The 18,740-nt window shown below is 43.0% G+C and overlaps 1 protein-coding gene across 1 annotated transcript; it reads left to right on the top strand.

The window, feature by feature from the left end:
- The first annotated feature begins 3,703 nt into the window (after window positions 1-3,703).
- Window positions 3,704-16,783, top strand: LOC311116861 (26S proteasome regulatory subunit 6B). Its single transcript, XM_084157459.1, has 10 exons — window positions 3,704-3,755; window positions 8,444-8,542; window positions 10,038-10,224; window positions 12,470-12,616; window positions 12,824-13,027; window positions 13,193-13,360; window positions 15,178-15,254; window positions 15,441-15,609; window positions 16,019-16,074; window positions 16,289-16,783. Exons 1-10 carry the CDS (start codon window positions 3,720-3,722, stop codon window positions 16,400-16,402), a joined length of 1,257 nt encoding a protein of 418 aa, XP_084013585.1. The 5' UTR covers window positions 3,704-3,719; the 3' UTR covers window positions 16,403-16,783.
- The last annotated feature ends 1,957 nt before the right edge of the window (window positions 16,784-18,740 follow it).

Raw genomic sequence — 18,740 nt, forward strand, 5'->3', positions numbered from 1 at the left:
CCCTTATATGTTGAGCCAGGGTGTTAGTTTCTATGTTTAGTGTTCTATGTTTATGTTCTAGTTTATGTGTTTCTATGTTGGCCAGGGTGGTTCCCAATTAGAGACAGCTGTGGCTCGTTGTCTCTGATTGGGAACCATACTTAGGCAGCCTGTTTTGCACTTGTCATTTGGGGGATCTTGTTCCGGAGAGGTTTGTGTTTGTTAACCTTAGGACTTCGCGTATCGTTTTGTTGTCTTGTATTTAAGTACTCATTAAAAGATGTACGCATATCACGCTGCGCCTTGGTCCATTGCTTACGACGATCGTGACAAAAATGAAAACAATGTCTTCCAATATGGAGAAAGTTATCATGGGGGGGAGGGGGGGCATCTTACCCCATGTTACCCTATGTAAGAGTTCTTCAATTTTCCTACTCACATTAATTCACACAGTAATACAAATGTTACACCATTGTACCTACCTAGACCATAATGTGATGGCTTGAATATTTTCTTCTCGCATTGTTTATTCCATGACATTTCCAGCAGCATAACAAGACCATCTCTAGTTATGTAATTGACTGTCTGCTCCTCTGACCTCAGTCCCAATAATCCGTCATGACATTTCTCTAATGCAGCCATTCTGATTCTATTTATTCTATTTCAGCCTTTTTATTACTCACCCTCCAATTTAGGATGCAACCATTTAGCTACTCACCGAGCTGGAGGACATCCCCATGGCAATGGGGGTCCATTTCCTTTTTAATATTTAGTATGCAGCATCAGTGAAAAGCACTATGCTGTGCATTTAGAAATGTGTTCTGGGAATTGATGAGGGGTAAATGACCAACAAATGTTGAAAGGCAAACATTTTGCTGTAGAGAGGGATAGGGGAGACCAGAGCACAAAGTAGCGCGAGGTCAGTTGTAACAGCCAAACTACTCAAATTAGAAACCACTTAGAAAGCTTTTATTCGATGTGCTAATGCTTTGGTAGTGTCTCTACATGAGACATGAGTTTTATTATTGACCTGTGAAATATTCTCCATGTACTGTATCTAAAGATATCATTTTATCAGTAAGGTGTGGTCTTTTGATATACAGTGAGGGGAAAAAAGTATTTGATCCCCTGCTGATTTTGTACGTTTGCCCACTGACAAAGAAATGATCAGTCTATAATTTTAATGGTAGGTTTATTTGAACAGTGAGAGACAGAATAACAACAAAATAATCCAGAAAAACGCATGTAAAAAATGTTATAAATTGATTTGCATTTTAATGAGGGTAATAAGTATTTGATCCCTCTCAATCAGAAAGATTTCTGGCTCCCAGGTGTCTTTTATACAGGTAACGAGCTGAGATTAGGAGCACACTCTTAAAGGGAGTGCTCCTAATCTCAGCTTGTTACCTGTATAAAAGACACCTGTCCACAGAAGCAATCAATCAATCAGATTCCAAGCTCTCCACCATGGCCAAGACCAAAGAGCTCTCCAAGGATGTCAGGGACAAGATTGTAGACCAACACAAGGCTGGAATGGGCTACAAGACCATCGCCAAGTAGCTTGGTGAGAAGGTGACAACAGTTGGTGCGATTATTCGCAAATGGAAGAAACACAAAAGAACTGTCAATCTCCCTCAGCCTGGGGCTCCATGCAAGTTCTCACCTCGTAGAGTTGCAATGATCATGAGAACGGTGAGGAATCAGCCCAGAACTACACGGGAGGATCTTGTCAATGATCTCAAGGCAGCTGGGACCATAGTCACCAAGAAAACAATTGGTAACACACTATGCCGTGAAGGACTGAAATCCTGCAGCGCCCGCAAGGTCCCCCTGCTCAAGAAAGCACATATACATGCCCGTCTGAAGTTTGCCAATGAACATCTGAATAATTCAGAGGAGAACTGGGTGAAAGTGTTGTGGTCAGATGAGACCAAAATGGAGCTCTTTGGCATCAACTCAACTCGCCGTGTTTGGAGGAGGAGGAATGCTGCCTATGACCCCAAGAACACCATCCCCACCGTCAAACATGGAGGTGAAAACATTATGCTTTGGGGGTGTTTTTCTGCTAAGGGGACAGGACAACTTCACCGCATCAAAGGGACGATTGACGGGGCCATGTACCGTCAAATCTTGGGTGAGAACCTCCTTCCCTCAGCCAGGGCATTGAAACTGGGTCGTGGATGGGTATTCCAGCATAACAATGACCCAAAACACACGGCCAAGGCAACAAAGGAGTGGCTCAAGAAGAAGCACATTAAGGTCCTGGAGTGGCCTAGCCAGTCTCCAGACCTTAATCCCATAGAAAATCTGTGGTGGGAGCTGAAGGTTCGAGTTGCCAAACGTCAGCCTCGAAACCTTAATGACTTGGAGAATATCTGCAAAGAGGAGTGGGACAAAATCCCTCCTGGTGGCCAACTACAAGAAACGTCTGACCTCTGTGATTGCCAACAAGGGTTTTGCCACCAAGTACTAAGTCATGTTTTGCAGAGGGGTCAAATACTTATTTCCCTCATTAAAATGCAAATCAATTTATAACATTTTTGACATGCGTTTTTCTGGATTTTTTGGTTGTTATTCTGTCTCTCACTGTTCAAATAAACCTACCATTAAATTTATAGACTGATCATTTCTTTGTCAGTGGGCAAACGTACAAAATCAGCAGGGGATCAAATACTTTTTTCCCTCACTGTAATAGATGACAATTATTATTATTGTGTTTTTAGTATAGGCTCCTATCTTGATGTCGATACACATAAAATATGAATATTCGTCAATGGTTGACATTGCACTTTATTTATTGATTGCATGTTTGGATTTCTGTGACTAAATGTCCATAAAATGTATTTGTGACTTTTCAAGTTAGCCACTCAATCTTATATTTTTTATTATTATTGTTAATATTACTATTATTCATAATAGAATACATTGGACAGGAAACTGTGAAGGAACATTTTATGTTTGTGCTTTTCTAATAACCAATTCGACTGGGTTCATGCAAGTGAATGATTGAGCTTGCCTGGGAGGAATCCTCACTATCAGTATAATGCAATTTGGCAGTATGCCCAGAAAATTGGTTTGAGATCTGAAAGGGGTGTCTCAGTTTCAAGGTCTCAGCTTGGAGACAAGAAGCCCTGTGAGGTATTGGTCGGTCACATGCATGAACCAAAAGTTAATGATGAATTAATCATGAATAATTAATAATGTAAATCATGCAAATATATCTTGTCTGTGTAAGCAGTACATAAGAGAACTAACGGGACTGCCCCGACGGAGCTCCTGACAGACGTGTACTACTTGGTGCATTAAGTTTGTTGGAACCTCTCCAGGTTGCTGATAATACAGTCTATTATTGCCACCAGCTAACTGACAGGAAATCCACAAACCTCACCTAACCTATTGAAAGTCACTGTCAACATCCTTTTCCCAACTGTTCTGCACATAAAACTAGGATTCTGCAAAAGAGAGCATGAGCAGTCATTCACCTGCTGTCCATCATATCTATCATCATCAGTATTCATCTTATTCATAGTGATGTAATTGTGCTTGCTTACTACATCAGATGGAGGCAAGGTTTTGAAAACAAATTACTCAGAATAACATACAACATTTTATTTGTGGCGCAATCTCTCCATTAATTTGCATTTGTTGATGACACTTGTCTACAGAAACTTCATTACCCATGACTCACACAAATGTCACTTGGGTCCTTACGTAGAACGTCACATGATAGGGAATTCAACATGGAGGAGATTGGAGTAACTGTTGAAAGAATTCAGGTATGATTCATTTTGACCCGGTACATCTTAACGCCGTTTCATCGTTGTTTTTGATTATACGAAACTTTAAAAAGTATAGACAATTTAAAACGTACTATCTTTAATCTAAAGTGTTCTTTGAATACATTTAATTCGTCCGTCATCCAAGTAAACGTGCCAATTCATTCACGGCACTGTAAATGCTCTGTCATGCAAGCTAACATTAGCTAGCAAGTTAGGCAATTTTAGCTAGTTAGCTAAACGTTTGCATATTGGTGTGGCTACGTAGCTATTTATGTTGTGAGTGTAGTACTGGTAAGCTTGGAGCTACAACGTCAACAAAATAACACAAAAAGTCAACGGCCGGCGGTTAAGGTTAGCTAGCTAGTTAACAAGTCAGATAACAACCGAATGAAACGCTACTTAGCGAGCTAGCGAAGTAGTTAACTAGCTAGCGAGATAAATTCGATTGGATATGACTGAGCCTAATGTTAACATGAACTTTTTCTAAATGGCTTATTATTGAAATTCTTAGCCAAGACAGAATTCTGCTACCTACCGCAGTAACGTACTTATCCAACGGAACAGCACTGAAACAATGTCGTGGATTTAAATATCTGCCAATCCACGTCTCACATTTTCTATCGGTCATCACTCACCCAGCATTAGGCAAGGAACAAGCTAGCTAACAACACAACAAACAACACGTTTTATTTAACCTTTATTTAACTAGGCAAGTCAGTTAAGAACACATTATTGTTTACAATGACGGCCTACCCAAAGGCCTCCTGCGGGGACGGGGGAATAAAAATATAGGACAAGAGAGACATCACAACACTACAAAAAGAGAGACCTAACAACATAGCATTGCAGCAACAACACATGACAACAACATGGTAGCAACACAACATGGTACAAACATTATTGGGCACAGACAACAGCACCAAGGCAAGAAGGTAGAGACAACAATACATTACGCGAAGCAGCCAAAACGGTCAGTAAGAGTGTCCATGATTGAGTCTTTAAATGAAGAGATGGTGATAAAACTGTCCAGTTTGAGTGTTTTTGCAGCTCTTTCCACCAGTCGCTAACTGCAGTGAACTGAAAAGAGGAGCGACCCAGGGATGTGTGTGCTTTGGGGGCCTTTAACAGAATGTGACTGGCAGAACGGGTGTTGTATGTGGAGGATGAGGACTGCAGTAGGTATCTCAGATAGGGGGGAGTGAGGCCTAAGAGGGTTTTATAAATAAGATTCAACCAGTGGGTCTTGCGACGGGTATACAGAGATGACCAGTTTACAGAGGAGTATATAGTGCAGTGATGTGTCCTATAAGGAGCATTGGTGGCAAATCTGATGGCTGAATGATAAAGAGCACCCTTACCTGACTATCTATAAATTACGTCTCCGTAATCTAGCATGGGTAGGATGGTCATCTGAATCAGGGTTAGCTTGGCAGCTGTGGTGAAAGAGGAGCGATTACGATAGAGGAAACCAAGTCTAGATTTAACCTTAGCCTGCAGCTTTGATATGTGCTGAGAGGACGACAGTGTACCATCTAGCCATACTCCCAAGTACTTGTATGACTACCTCAAGCTCTAAACCCTCAGAGGTAGTAATTACATCGGTGGGGAGAGGGGCATTCTTCTTACCAAACCACACCAAACCACTGTGCCTAAGAACACTAAGATAACCTGCCTAAATGACTACTGACCCGTAGCACTCACGTCTGTAGCCATGAAGTGCTTTGAAATGCTGGTCATGGCTCACATCAACACCATTATCCTAGAAACCATAGACCCACTCCAATTTGCATACCACCCCAACATATCCACAGATGATGCAATCTCTATTGTACTCCACACTGCCCTTTCCCACCTGGACAAAAGGAACACTTACGTGAGAATGCTATTCATTGACTACAGCTCAGTGTTAAACACCATAGTGCCCTCAAAGCTCATCACTAAGCTAAGGACCCTGGGACTAAACACCTCCCTCTGCAACTGGATCCTGGACTTCCTCATGGGCCGCCCCCAGGTGGTAAGGATAGGTAACAACACATCTGCCACGCTGATCCTCAACACAGGGGCCCCTCAGGGGTGTGTGCTCAGTCCCCTCCTGTACTCCCTGTTCACCCATGACTGCATGGCCAGGCACAACTCCAACACCATCATTAAGTTTGCCGACGACACAACAGTGGTAGGCCTGATCACCAACAATGATGAGACAGCCTATAGGGAGGAGGTCAGAGACCTGGCCGTGTGGTGCCAGGATAACAACCTCTCCCTCAACGTGATCAAGACAAAGGAAATGATTGTGGACTACAGGAAAAAATGCTGCTCGGCCTCCGACTGCAAGGTACTACAGAGGGTAGTGCGTACAGCCCAGTACATCACTGGGGCCAAGCTTCCTGCCATCCATGACCTCTATACCAGGCGGTGTCAGAGGAAGGCCCTACAAATTATCAAAGACTCCAGCCACCCTAGTCATAGACTGTTCTCTCTGCTACCGTACGGCAAGCGGTACCAGAGCGCCAAGTCTAGGTCCAAAAGGCTTCTTAACAGCTTCTACCCCCAAGCAATAACAGCTAATCATGGCTACCCGGACAATTTGCATTGCCCCCACCCCAACCCCCTCTTTTACGCTGCTGCTACTCTGTTTATTATTTATGCATAGTCACTTTAACTCTACCCACATGTACATATTACCTCAGTTACTTTGACAAACCGGTGCCCCCGCACATTGACTCTGTACTGGTACCCCTGTATACAGTGGGGAGAACAAGTATTTGATACACTGCCGATTTTGCAGGTTTTCCTACTTACAAAGCATGTAGAGGTCTGTAATTTGTATCCTAGGTACACTTCAACTGTGAGAGACGGAATCTAAAACAAAAATACAGAAAATCACATTGTATGATTTTTAAGTAATTAATTTGCATTTTATTGCATGACATAAGTATTTGATCACCTACCAACCAGTAAGAATTCCGGCTCTCACAGACCTGTTAGTTTTTCTTTGAGAAGCCCTCCTGTTCTCCACTCATTACCTGTATTAACTGCACCTGTTTGAACTCGTTACCTGTAAAAAAGACACCTGTCCACACACTCAATCAAACAGACTCCAATCTCTCCACAATGGCCAAGACCAGAGAGCTGTGTAAGGACAACAGGGATACAATTGTAGACCTGCACAAGGCTGGGATGAGCTACAGGACAATAGGCAAGCAGCTTGGTGAGAAGGCAACAACTGTTGGCGCAATTATTAGAAAATTGAAGAAGTTCAAGATGACGGTCAGTCACCCTCGGTCTGGGGCTCCATGCAAGATCTCACCTCATGGGGCATCAATGATCATGAGGAAGGTGAGGGATCAGCCCAGAACTACACGGCAGGACCTGGTCAATGACCTGAAGAGAGCTGGGACCACAGTCTCAAAGAAAACCATTAGTAACACACTACGCCGTCATGGATTAAAATCCTGCAGTGCACGCAAGGTCCCCCTGCTCAAGCCAACGCATGTCCAGGCCCGTCTGAAGTTTGCCAATGACCATCTGGATGATCCAGAGGAGGAATGGGAGAAGGTCATGTGATCTGATGAGACAAAAATAGAGCTTTTTGGTCTAAACTCCATTCGCCGTGTTTGGAGGAAGAAGAAGGATGAGTACAACCCCAAGAACACCATCCCAACCGTGAAGCATGGAGGTGGAAACATCATTCTTTGGGGATGCTTTTCTGCAAAGGGGACAGGACGACTTCACCGTATTGAGGGGAGGATGGATGGGGCCATGTATCGCGAGATCTTGGCCAACAACCTCCTTCCCTCAGTAAGAGCATTGAAGATGGGTCGTGGCTGGGTCTTCCAGCATGACAACGACCCGAAACACACAGCCAGGGCAACTAAGGAGTGGCTCCGTAAGAAGCATCTCAAGGTCCTGGAGTGGCCTAGCCAGTCTCCAGACCTGAACCCAATAGAAAATCTTTGGAGGGAGCTGAAAGTCCGTATTGCCCAGCGACAGCCCCGAAACCTGAAAGATCTGGAGAAGGTCTGTATGGAGGAGTGGGCCAAAATCCCTGCTGCGGTGTGTGCAAACCTGGTCAAGACCTACAGGAAACGTATGATCTCTGTAATTGCAAACAAAGGTTTCTGTACCAAATATTAAGTTCTGCTTTTCTGATGTATCAAATACTTATGTCATGCAATAAAATGCAAATTAATTACTTAAAAATCATACAATGTGATTTTCTGGATTTTTGTTTTAGATTCCGTCTCTCACAGTTGAAGTGTACCTATGATAAAAATTACAGACCTCTACATGCTTTGTAAGTAGGAAAACCTGCAAAATCGGCAGTGTATCAAATACTTGTTCTCCCCACTGTATATCCTCCCTACTGTTATTTTATTTTACTGCTGCTCTTTAGTTATTTGCTATTTGTTATTGTTGGTGAAGGGCTTGTAAGCATTTCACTGTAATGTCTACACCTGTTGTATTCGGTTCATGTGGCAAATAAGATTTGATTTGACCTTTGTTTTGGAGATGTTCAGAACAAGGTTAAGGGCAGAGAAAGCTTGTTAGGACACTAAGAAAGCTTTGTTGTAGAGCGTTTAACACAAAATTAACGTTAACACTAGCTACAGAGTTTTCACAGGTTTGGGGTTATGCTCACAACGTAGAATTTGTGTAAATGTTTGTGTTGTCTTATGTCTACACAGGACGAAGTGCCTGCCATGCTGAACTCACGACCCCAGACAGGGCTTTCTTTCCTGGCCCCAGAACCAGAAGATCTTGAAGACCTTTACAGCAGATACAAGGTCTGTACTGGGAACATCTTCTGTATGTCTGTGCTTGAGGTCTATTTCTGTCAGCACAACAAGAAAAGCAATTTTAAAAACGTACAGGCCCTTTCTGTGATTTCTTCAATCACAGTAAAGATGTTAACTATTACAGTGCCCAGAGAAAGTATTCACACAGACTTTTTCCACATTTTGTTGTTAGAGCCTGAATTTAAAATGGATGAAATTGAGATTTTTTGGTCACTGGCCTACACCCAATACCCCATAATGTCAAAGTGGAATTATGTGTTTCGTTTTTAAATTTTTAAAACAAATTAATTAAAAATGAAATGCTGAAATGTCTTGAGTCAATAAGTATTCAACCCCTTTGTTATGGCAAGCCTAAATACGTTCTGAAGTAAAGATTTGCTTAACAAGTCACATAATACGTTTAATGGACTCGCTCTCTGTGCAATAATAGTGTTTAATATGATTTCTGAATGACTACCTCATTTTTGTACCCCACAGACAAGTATCTGTAAGGTCCCTCAGTCGGACAGTGAATTTCAAACACAGATTCAACCACAAAGACCAGGGAGGTTTTACAATGCCTCACACAGAAGTGCACCTATTGGTAGATGGGAAGAAAAAATCCCTTTGACCATGGTGAAGTTATTAATTACACTTTAGATGGTGTATCAATACACCCAGCCACTACAAAGGTACAGGCGTCCTTTCTTGCCGGAGAGGAAAGAAACCGCTCAGGGATTTCACCATGAGGCCAAGGGTGACTACAGAGTTAAAGTAATTACAGAGTTAAATGGCTGTGATAGGAGAACTGAGGATGGATCAACAATGTTGTTATTACTACACAATACTAACCTAATTGACAGAGTGAAAAGAAGAACGCCTGTACAGAATACATATATTCCAAAGCATTCATCATGTTTGCAACAAGGCACTGAAGTAATACTACAAAAAATGTGGCAAAGCAATTAACTTTTGCCTGAATACAAAGTGTTATGTTTGGGGCAAATACAACACAGTACCACTCTGTATTTTCAAGCATAGTGGTGGCTGCATCATGTTATGGGTATGCTTGTAATCGTGAAGGACTGGAGCTAAGCACAGGCAAAATCCTAGAGGAATACCTCGTTCAGTCTGTTTTCCACCAGACACTGGGAGATTAATTCGCCTTTCAGCAGGACCATAACCTTACCCAGAAAGACTCGCTGCCTAATGTGCTTCTACAAAGTATTGACTTAAGCGTGTGAATACTTATGTAAGTGTGATATTTCTGTATTTCATTTTCAGTAAATTTGCTAAAATTTCCCTTTGTCATTATGGGGCTATGTAGGTAGATTGGTGAGAAAAAACATACATTTAATACATTTTTAATTCAGGCTGTAACACAACAAAATGTGGAACAAGTCAAGGGGTTTGAATACTTTCTGAAGGCACTATATCACCATGATTCATCAATAAACATACATTCTCCATGACACCTTTCCCACCCTCCCCTTCACTATTATAGAAGCTGCAGCAGGAGCTGGAGTTTCTGGAGGTGCAGGAGGAGTACATTAAAGATGAACAGAAGAACCTGAAGAAGGAGTTCCTCCACGCCCAAGAGGAGGTGAAGAGGATACAGAGTATCCCCCTGGTCATCGGCCAGTTCCTGGAGGCTGTGGACCAAAACACAGCCATCGTGGGCTCCACCACAGGTAGTTTTTACACTCTTGTCTGTCCTCACATAGTGTAGGTAAGCCTCTGGTAGTCGGCACCAGAGACTGGAGACTTTAATCCCATACGTTCCTTTAGAGTGGTAGCTTCTGACTGTACACTATAGTTTCTAGAGAATAATCGGCTGTGTTGATATATCAGGCCGATATCGGTCCTTCTCTATCGGCATTGCCGATAGTCCCGCTACATAGCAAAACTGCTGCTATGCCAGCTGCCACTCACCGCCTGAGCCACGAGCACTGCACAATGCCGATGAATATCAAGCTGGGTAAATCATCAGCAGCGGCAAGCTAGCTCATCCTCCAACAGAAAGGTGCAGTATTGAGAAACAGATGAATTGACACAGTGACCAAAATCGCAGATGTGCTTCCCTAAGACGGTTTGTGACAGTTTGTGCAGAAATTCTTCGGTTGTGTAAACCCACAGTTTCATCAGCTGTCCGGGTGGCTGGTCTCAGACGATGCCGCAGGTGAAGAAGCCGGATGTGGAGGTCCTGGGCTGGCGTGGTTACACGTAGTCTGCGGTTGTGAGGCCGGTTAGACATACTGGCAAATTCTCTAAAACGGCGTTTAAGGCTGCTTATGGTGAAATGAACATTCAATTATCTGGCAACAGCTCTGGTGGACATTCCTGCAGTCAGCAAGCCAATTGCACGCTCCCTCAACTTGAGACATTTGTGGCATTGTGCTGCATTTTTTAGTAGCCTTTTATTTCCCCCAGCACAAGATGCACCTGTGTAATGATATATTTGATATTTTACATTTTAGTAGATGCTCTTATCCAGAGCGACTTAGGAGCACATCAACAGATTTTTCACCTAGTCGGCTCGGGGATTAGAACCAGCGGCCTTTCGGTTACTGGCACAACGCTCTTAACCACTAAGCTACCTGCCGCCAGTATTTTAATCCGTTTCTTGATATGCCACACTTGTCAGGTGGATAGATTATCTTGGCAAATGATAAATGCTCACTAACAGGGATGTAAACAAATTTGTGCACACATTTGAGAGAAATAAGCTTTTTGTGCGTATGGAACATTTCTGGGATATTTTATTTCAACCCATGAAACATGGGACCAACACTTTACATGTTGCGTTATATATTTTTGTTCAGTGTAGTTATCATAGTAGCAGTAAACAGCAGCAAGTGATATGAGCATTGGGGAGATGTGAAAGGGAGCGGAGTTACAGCCTTGTTCTATCCAATTGTAGCAGTAGAATAATAATAATAATAATAATAATATGCCATTTAGCAGACGCTTTTATCCAAAGCGACTTACAGTCATGCGTGCATACATTTTTTGTGTATGGGTGGTCCCGGGGATCGAACCCACTACCTTGGCGTTACAAGCGCCGTGCTCTACCAGCTGAGCTACAGAGGACCATCAAGTTACCACCCGCCCATTTCTTGATAAATAGCTGAGCTAGCCAATTGAGTTGTTTATAATTTCAGCTTGGCAGCTGAAAAAAAATACTAGTTGACAAAATACAAATACTAGTTTCATAAGCATCCGTGATCACAAATCATAAAGGTACGTTGGAACCATTTGCATTGAATAATGTTATTTTATATTTTCAAACTAACAGCAGTGCCTATATGACGTCCTTCCATACAGGCGTGACATGCTGGAGTGATGCTTCTATGCAAATGTTGTTGATCAGTAGGCTAATATACTGTAAGTCCCAAATGAAGGGCAAACAGATTGTCATCTGTAGCACCATAGACTCCACTGATCAGCCAAAACAAACTCAATAACTCAATGCATGCACACACTCCTATTGAATATAGATTCACCTGTATTGTGAGTATGCCTATGACATCTTAATTGACCCAGTTTATCAAGAGATTTTCCCATTCAAATACAATTATAATTATATTGTTATTTAGTTAGACTGGTAAAAATTGGTCAAATTTATTGTTTGATTTTTAAATTGATGCATTAATGCGTACATGTCTGTCTTTGGGAAATGTTTTGATATTGTATATCTGCCTAAAATATCATCCATCTTCCTTCTTTAACCCCTAAAAAAAATCCATATAGGTCATTCTCTAATAGCCACACTCCCATAAGCTCCCATATTTTGCACTGTAACACCAATGCCTCATTCTTACTGTATAGGCAAAACATGTCTCTAATATTCCCTAATGACATTTCCCCCTCTCTTTCCCTGTGCCACCCTCTTTCTCTGATTCTGTCTCTGTCCACCCTCTCCTCTCCCTGACTCAGGCTCTAACTACTATGTGCGTATCCTAAGCACCATTGACAGAGAGCTGCTGAAGCCCAATGCGTCGGTGGCACTGCACAAGCACAGCAATGCCCTGGTGGATGTGCTCCCCCCAGAGGCTGACAGCAGCATCATGATGCTTACATCAGGTACACATGCACACTATTCTACCCCCTGGTATACATATCCCTTTGTAATACATGTTGCGCAGTCATGAGTGGAACAAACATGCATTCATGCGTGCTTACATACGTTGCATGCATATTCCACTCATTGATACCTTATCACTTGGAGTGCAGCTCCTCTCCTCTGTGTTATGTTGTTATAGCATTATTTTCTTGTATCATTCCTTGCAGACCAAAAGCCAGATGTGATGTATGCTGACATCGGAGGGATGGATATCCAGAAGCAGGAAGTGAGGGAAGCAGTGGAGCTTCCACTCACACACTTTGAACTCTACAAACAGATTGGCATTGACCCGCCAAGGGGGGTTCTGATGTACGGGCCTCCTGGCTGTGGGAAGACCATGCTGGCCAAGGCTGTGGCTCACCACACTACAGGTAGGCCATTCACCATGTTCACCATTATCTATAGGATGCACTGGTGCTAACATGATTAGGCTATATTGTCATTTTCTTGCAGCAAATAATTGTAATCATGCTACCATATCAGTATTTGGTTATTTTCTGACTCTCGGTCTCTCTCTCTGTCGCTCTCTCTCTCAGCTGCGTTTATCCGCGTGGTAGGCTCTGAGTTTGTGCAGAAGTACCTGGGCGAGGGCCCCCGCATGGTGCGTGACGTCTTCCGGCTGGCCAAGGAAAACGCCCCTGCCATCATCTTCATCGACGAGATCGATGCCATCGCTACCAAGCGTTTTGACGCACAGACCGGAGGTATGAGCCATTGTGTACCTTTTAGAATTAGCTGCACTTCAGAATAGGCTATGTAATGGACTGGTCACTCTTTAATCTCTAGTATTGCACATAGTAGCCAAACCCAGTAAGACATGCAAAATAGAGCAGATTTACAGATTGGCATTCCTGATATCAAATGTCTCCACCTGTGATCTTCAGGGTTCACACAAGGTGATTGAGGTGCTTAAAGTACTTGAATTTGGCACTCTGAAGTTCAAGTACTGGAATGCCCTGAAAATCAGACATTTTCTCAAGTTGGTACTTGAAAAGTACTTGAATTAAAATTAGAGGAGAACAGATAATCAAATATGTTTATGATAAATATTTAAAAAATTTATTGGTCTTGCGAATTAATTTCCAGGCAGACTACAGAGTTTTATTTCCTCACGTGTTTCGCACTGTGGTTGCCGTTCTGGTGGCCGTTCAAGTGCCGTTTTCCTCACACAGCCCACCCGCCCTTCTCCCGACTGGCGACACTAAAGCTGACTTATCGTAGCTATTAAGTAGTAGATTCCCAAATGCCCAATAAAAACCGTCATTAAGCTGGAATTGTGTACATTTTACATTTTTGTCATTTAGCAGACGCTCTTATCCAGAGTGACTTACAGTTAGTGAGTGCATACATTTTCATACTGCCCCCCCGTGGGAAACAAACCCACAACCCTGGCGTTGCAAGCGCCATGCTCTACCAATTGGTAGTAATGTGAATAGGAAATGTGTGTTCACCAGTAGGCATCTCCCAAAACTCTCCTCATCACTACTCAAATTACAAAATCATCAGTACTGACTTACCACTTATGTAGTGAAACAATGTATTATTGATGAGTGCTAAGTAATTATTACTTTTTTATGAGGTTGTGGCGATATACTGCCATCTGGCGGCGACTAGAAACAATTACATAAAATGAACTGGACCTTGAAAATATATTTTTGTGCTTGAAAAAGTACTTGAAAGTCCTTGAATTTGACTTGCCACTGTCTGTACGAACCCTGGGTCTTGTCATGCCAACACACATTTGAGCTGTTTACATTGCAGTATTTCAATCAAACAATGTTTAAAATCAGCCTCAACTAAGCAGGTGAAACATGTTTCCGTAATGGCCCCCTAGTTGCTGTGAGTGTTAGCTAGGATATGATTTATCCTTGGCCCAGATGGAGACACAAGGACACAACAGCTCCCTGGTCTGTCAGCTTCTCTAAAGCAATGGGAAAATAAATAACTATCACATTTTGTTTTGACTGCCACCACCATAGAGTTGGATAAGTTTAAGGTCAGGGTAGTTGCAGTTAACATTTTTTTTACATTTGAGTCATTTAGCAGACGCTCTTATCCAGAGCGACTTACAGTTAGTGAATACATTATTTTTTTTAATACTCCCCCCCCCCCCCCCCCCCCCGTGGAAATCAAACCCACAACCCTTGCGTTGCAAACGCCATGCTCTATCAACTGAGCTACATCCCTGCCGGCCATTCCCTCCCCTACCCTGGACGACGCTGGGCCAATTGTGCGCCGCCCCATGGGTCTCCCGGTCGTGGCCGGCTACGACAGATATCAGGAATCGGAAGTTGCCCACAAAACAGAACTACTTGTAAAGATGTCGGTTAATTTCATTGTTTAAAGCGTCCAGGCGAACAGATTCATAGATATCCACAATAGAGACCAACTTAATTGTGACCGTAGTATCTTGAGTGGGATTGATTATTAGGACTGAAAATAAGACTAAGCTGTTATTACTGTGGTTGAACCCTGACATTGGTAATCCCTCATTGTATTCTCTCCTTCCCTTCCCAAACAGCTGACAGGGAGGTTCAGAGGATTCTGCTGGAGCTTCTCAACCAAATGGATGGCTTTGACCAGACCGTCAACGTCAAGGTGAGCGAAGTGTGAGAGCGCTGTGGGCTTCGCCTCTGTGACATACTGTCTCTAGGGCTTATTGTAGGCAGCTAACCTGTAACTTTGTGTGTCACATTGAGAATAGGTAAAAAAAGAATAGGTAAAAAAAAGCCTTTGTCATGTGACTTCCTGCCTCTCTGACCCACCTGTTTGTTCCCTCGTCAGGTGATCATGGCCACCAACAGGGCCGACACCCTGGACCCCGCCCTCCTGCGTCCGGGCCGTCTGGACAGAAAGATTGAGTTCCCCCTGCCTGACCGCCGGCAGAAACGCCTGGTCTTCTCCACCATCACCAGCAAGATGAACCTCTCTGAGGAGGTGGATCTAGAGGACTGTATCCTTATTATACCCTACCTACAACAGTGTCTCATGACGTGTGTGTTTGTGTTAATTGGTGCAGGTCTGTATTGGATTCACTTTTTATCAATGTGTCTCAAGAAAAAAGCAGCATCATGCAATCTTTTCCTGCTCAGAACAAAGCACAGGAGCACTAATCCTATTCTGTGTCCGGTTCATTGAGTGTGCTTCATCAAATATTTACCTCCTTAAATACCGCTCTGATCTAGTACAATAGTCTCATTAAAGGTCAAATGAACCATGACTTTAGTACTCCAACTGAATGCCTTTGTAAAGTCTAATGCACTTCCCCATACCTTTCTTTGGTTGCTAAGTAACCGAAAGAACACTAAATTGTTCAGTGTCGTATGAGTTTTTATTTGCAGTTGTCCTTAACCAGTGTGTAGATGTTGCCAGACCAGACAAGATCTCCGGAGCAGACATCAACTCTATCTGCCAGGAGGTGAGTGTGACCCCGGGCTGTTCAGATGGGATTCTACCATGGGGGGTCAAACTACTCAAAAGACTCAATGTCAAAGAGTAGCAAGTTATTGCGTTCGCTAACTCTTGTTCCAAAGATAACTAAATATCCTCTGTTACATCACCTGTTGTCGGTGTGAGAACTGGAAACTCTCTCTGATAGATGTGCTTATAATTCTTTAATTCCTCTCACTCAGGCTGGCATGCTGGCTGTCCGTGAAAATAGGTACATCGTCCTGGCCAAGGACTTTGAGAAGGCCTACAAGACTGTTATCAAGAAGGACGAGCAGGAGCATGAGTTCTACAAGTAGAAAGTAACCTCTCTCCCCCCCCCTCTCCCTGAAAAAAGAAAAGGCATTCAGACACAAGTTTTGTTTGATTAATGTGCGTTTGTGTCTACTACCGTGTCGATTTGTGGTTTGCCAGACTCTGACTAACATTGACCTTGGACTGAATTTTGCTTAATTTACTAAAGGCCCATCGTCAACTCAGGGGCTGTGATTCCAACCTTGAACACACACACACACACATAGTGAATGGAGTGTCTTTTGATGTGCTCTGCAGGTTCTTAAGTATGTTTTACTTGACTGTAGCTAGTATAATGGCAGAGTTTGTACCTGTAATGTACTCACTGATAAAACAGTACTCTAAAAAACATTAAAGAAGTTTTCCATAAAAATGTAAGAAAAGTATGCATAGTCTGTCTTTATTTTTCACGTGGACTGAAATATATTGGTTTAAAATCTAGTGATGTGACAAGACAAACACACTAACATGCCCAGGGTCATCTGCAGTGGTATCCATACATTTGATAGATAAACTGACTGTTGGTCATAGATCCTCTACTCTCGCTTGGCGTTCCGTTCCTAGTCAGTCTAGACAGGCAGGCACCACTGATGCGGGGTCCTCCGTAAGAGGGGACATGGCGGCGTCTCTCCCTCCCTCTTTCCCTCTCTCTCTCCCTCCCTCTTTCCCTCTCTCTCTCTCCCTCCCTCTTTCCCTCTCCCTCCCTCTTTCCCCCTCTCCCTCCCTCTTTCCCCCTCTCCCTCCCTCTTTCCCTCTCTCCCTCCCTCTTTCCCTCTCTCCCTCCCTCTTTCCCTCTCTCTCTCCCTCCCTCTTTCCCTCTCTCTCTCTCCCTCCCTCTTTCCCTCTCTCTCTCTCCCTCCCTCTTTCCCTCTCTCTCTCTCCCTCCCTCTTTCCCTCTCCCTCCCTCTTTCCCTCTCCCTCCCTCTTTCCCTCTCCCTCCCTCTTTCCCTCTCCCTCCCTCTTTCCCTCTCCCTCCCTCTTTCCCTCTCTTGGTCTGCCCATGAGTCAAAGCAGTTCAACCTCAGGTTGAAGTTCAGCCTTACACCACAAGGGGGAGAAAGGCTTTCTGTTAGTCAGTCAAGCTCTCTGGAGATAGACATTTACTATCAAGGGCAAGATTGTGGTTTAGAAAGTAAAAGGCCCCTCTTATGGTATATCTATTGGAATGGTACCTACTTGTGTCCCAATGGGAAACTGTTGGGCAGGTGGTCAGTGATGGGGTCAAAGTAGTTGGTGTAGAGGGGCATGGTTGCAGACTCCAGGTCCTGTGACATCTTGGCAAAGATTGGTCCCAGGTCATGGTTTGGTAGCATCCTTTGACCAGGGCAGAGACTGCGCCACATTGCTGACACTACAGCATCCAGGGTGGAATGGGTCTTCCAGGGGTGGAACGGAGGAAGGTGAGGTCGAAGTTGGGACATTCTGAAGAAAGCTTTGGACAACCAAATTAAAATGTCTGTGTGATCACTAATAGGCCATAACTATTTATGTGTCTGTAACTGTACAGTTAAAGAGGATCAATCCATCACCTTAAAGTGGCATGTAGTTATTTGTCAGATTATAGAAATATATTTAGTTTAGGTATGTTAGTGATCACGAAAAAGCAATTCATTTTGGTAACCGCTTCACTACCTTTGTTTAACTCCTGCCAGTGGACCAGTAACTTTCCCTACATTGAACAACTACCCAATCCCATAATGTTGAATACTGAAGTATTGAGTGGAAAAATAATTCCTTACCTTTTAAATATGTTTTGTGGTGAAATATGGCAAAAAGTCAGTACTTTGGCTTTGACTGCAATTTGTTTACACTTGATTTCCCAACAGAGATGAGTGATGCACCATTCTAGAACACATCTACTACAATATAATACTTTTATTTTCTCCCAGCTTGGGTGTGCCATTTGGTATAAAATCTATATTTTATTAGAAAGTACAATTACTACATAAAAGCACAACTCTGAACGTGTACGAAAGATACAGTAGTAGGTCTAAGATAAACAAATGTAATTTGTATTACACCATTTCTGTAATTTCACTTTACCATGTCTCCTCGAGTCAAGCATGTCGTGTTTTCCTCGTTCTATGTTAAGTAAACCATAACACAAAAGGGTCGTTATGTCACTGTGTACTCAGTGTCACCCCATTCAATTGTATTGCCAGTGCGTTCATTGAATTATTGTGAAACCAAACCAGCAAGTAGTGGTGAAAATCAGGACACGCATACAACATGAAGAGGTTGGAGGAGGTGCGCTAAACAAATCCTTAGACCGTACCATTCCTTACTACAAGCAACACCAAACAGCTGTGTACATCACTTCCTGTACTAGTTCTACATGTGAAG

This window comes from Coregonus lavaretus (genome assembly GCF_964263955.1).
Source record: "Coregonus lavaretus genome assembly, chromosome: 3".
NCBI lineage: Eukaryota > Metazoa > Chordata > Actinopteri > Salmoniformes > Salmonidae > Coregonus > Coregonus lavaretus.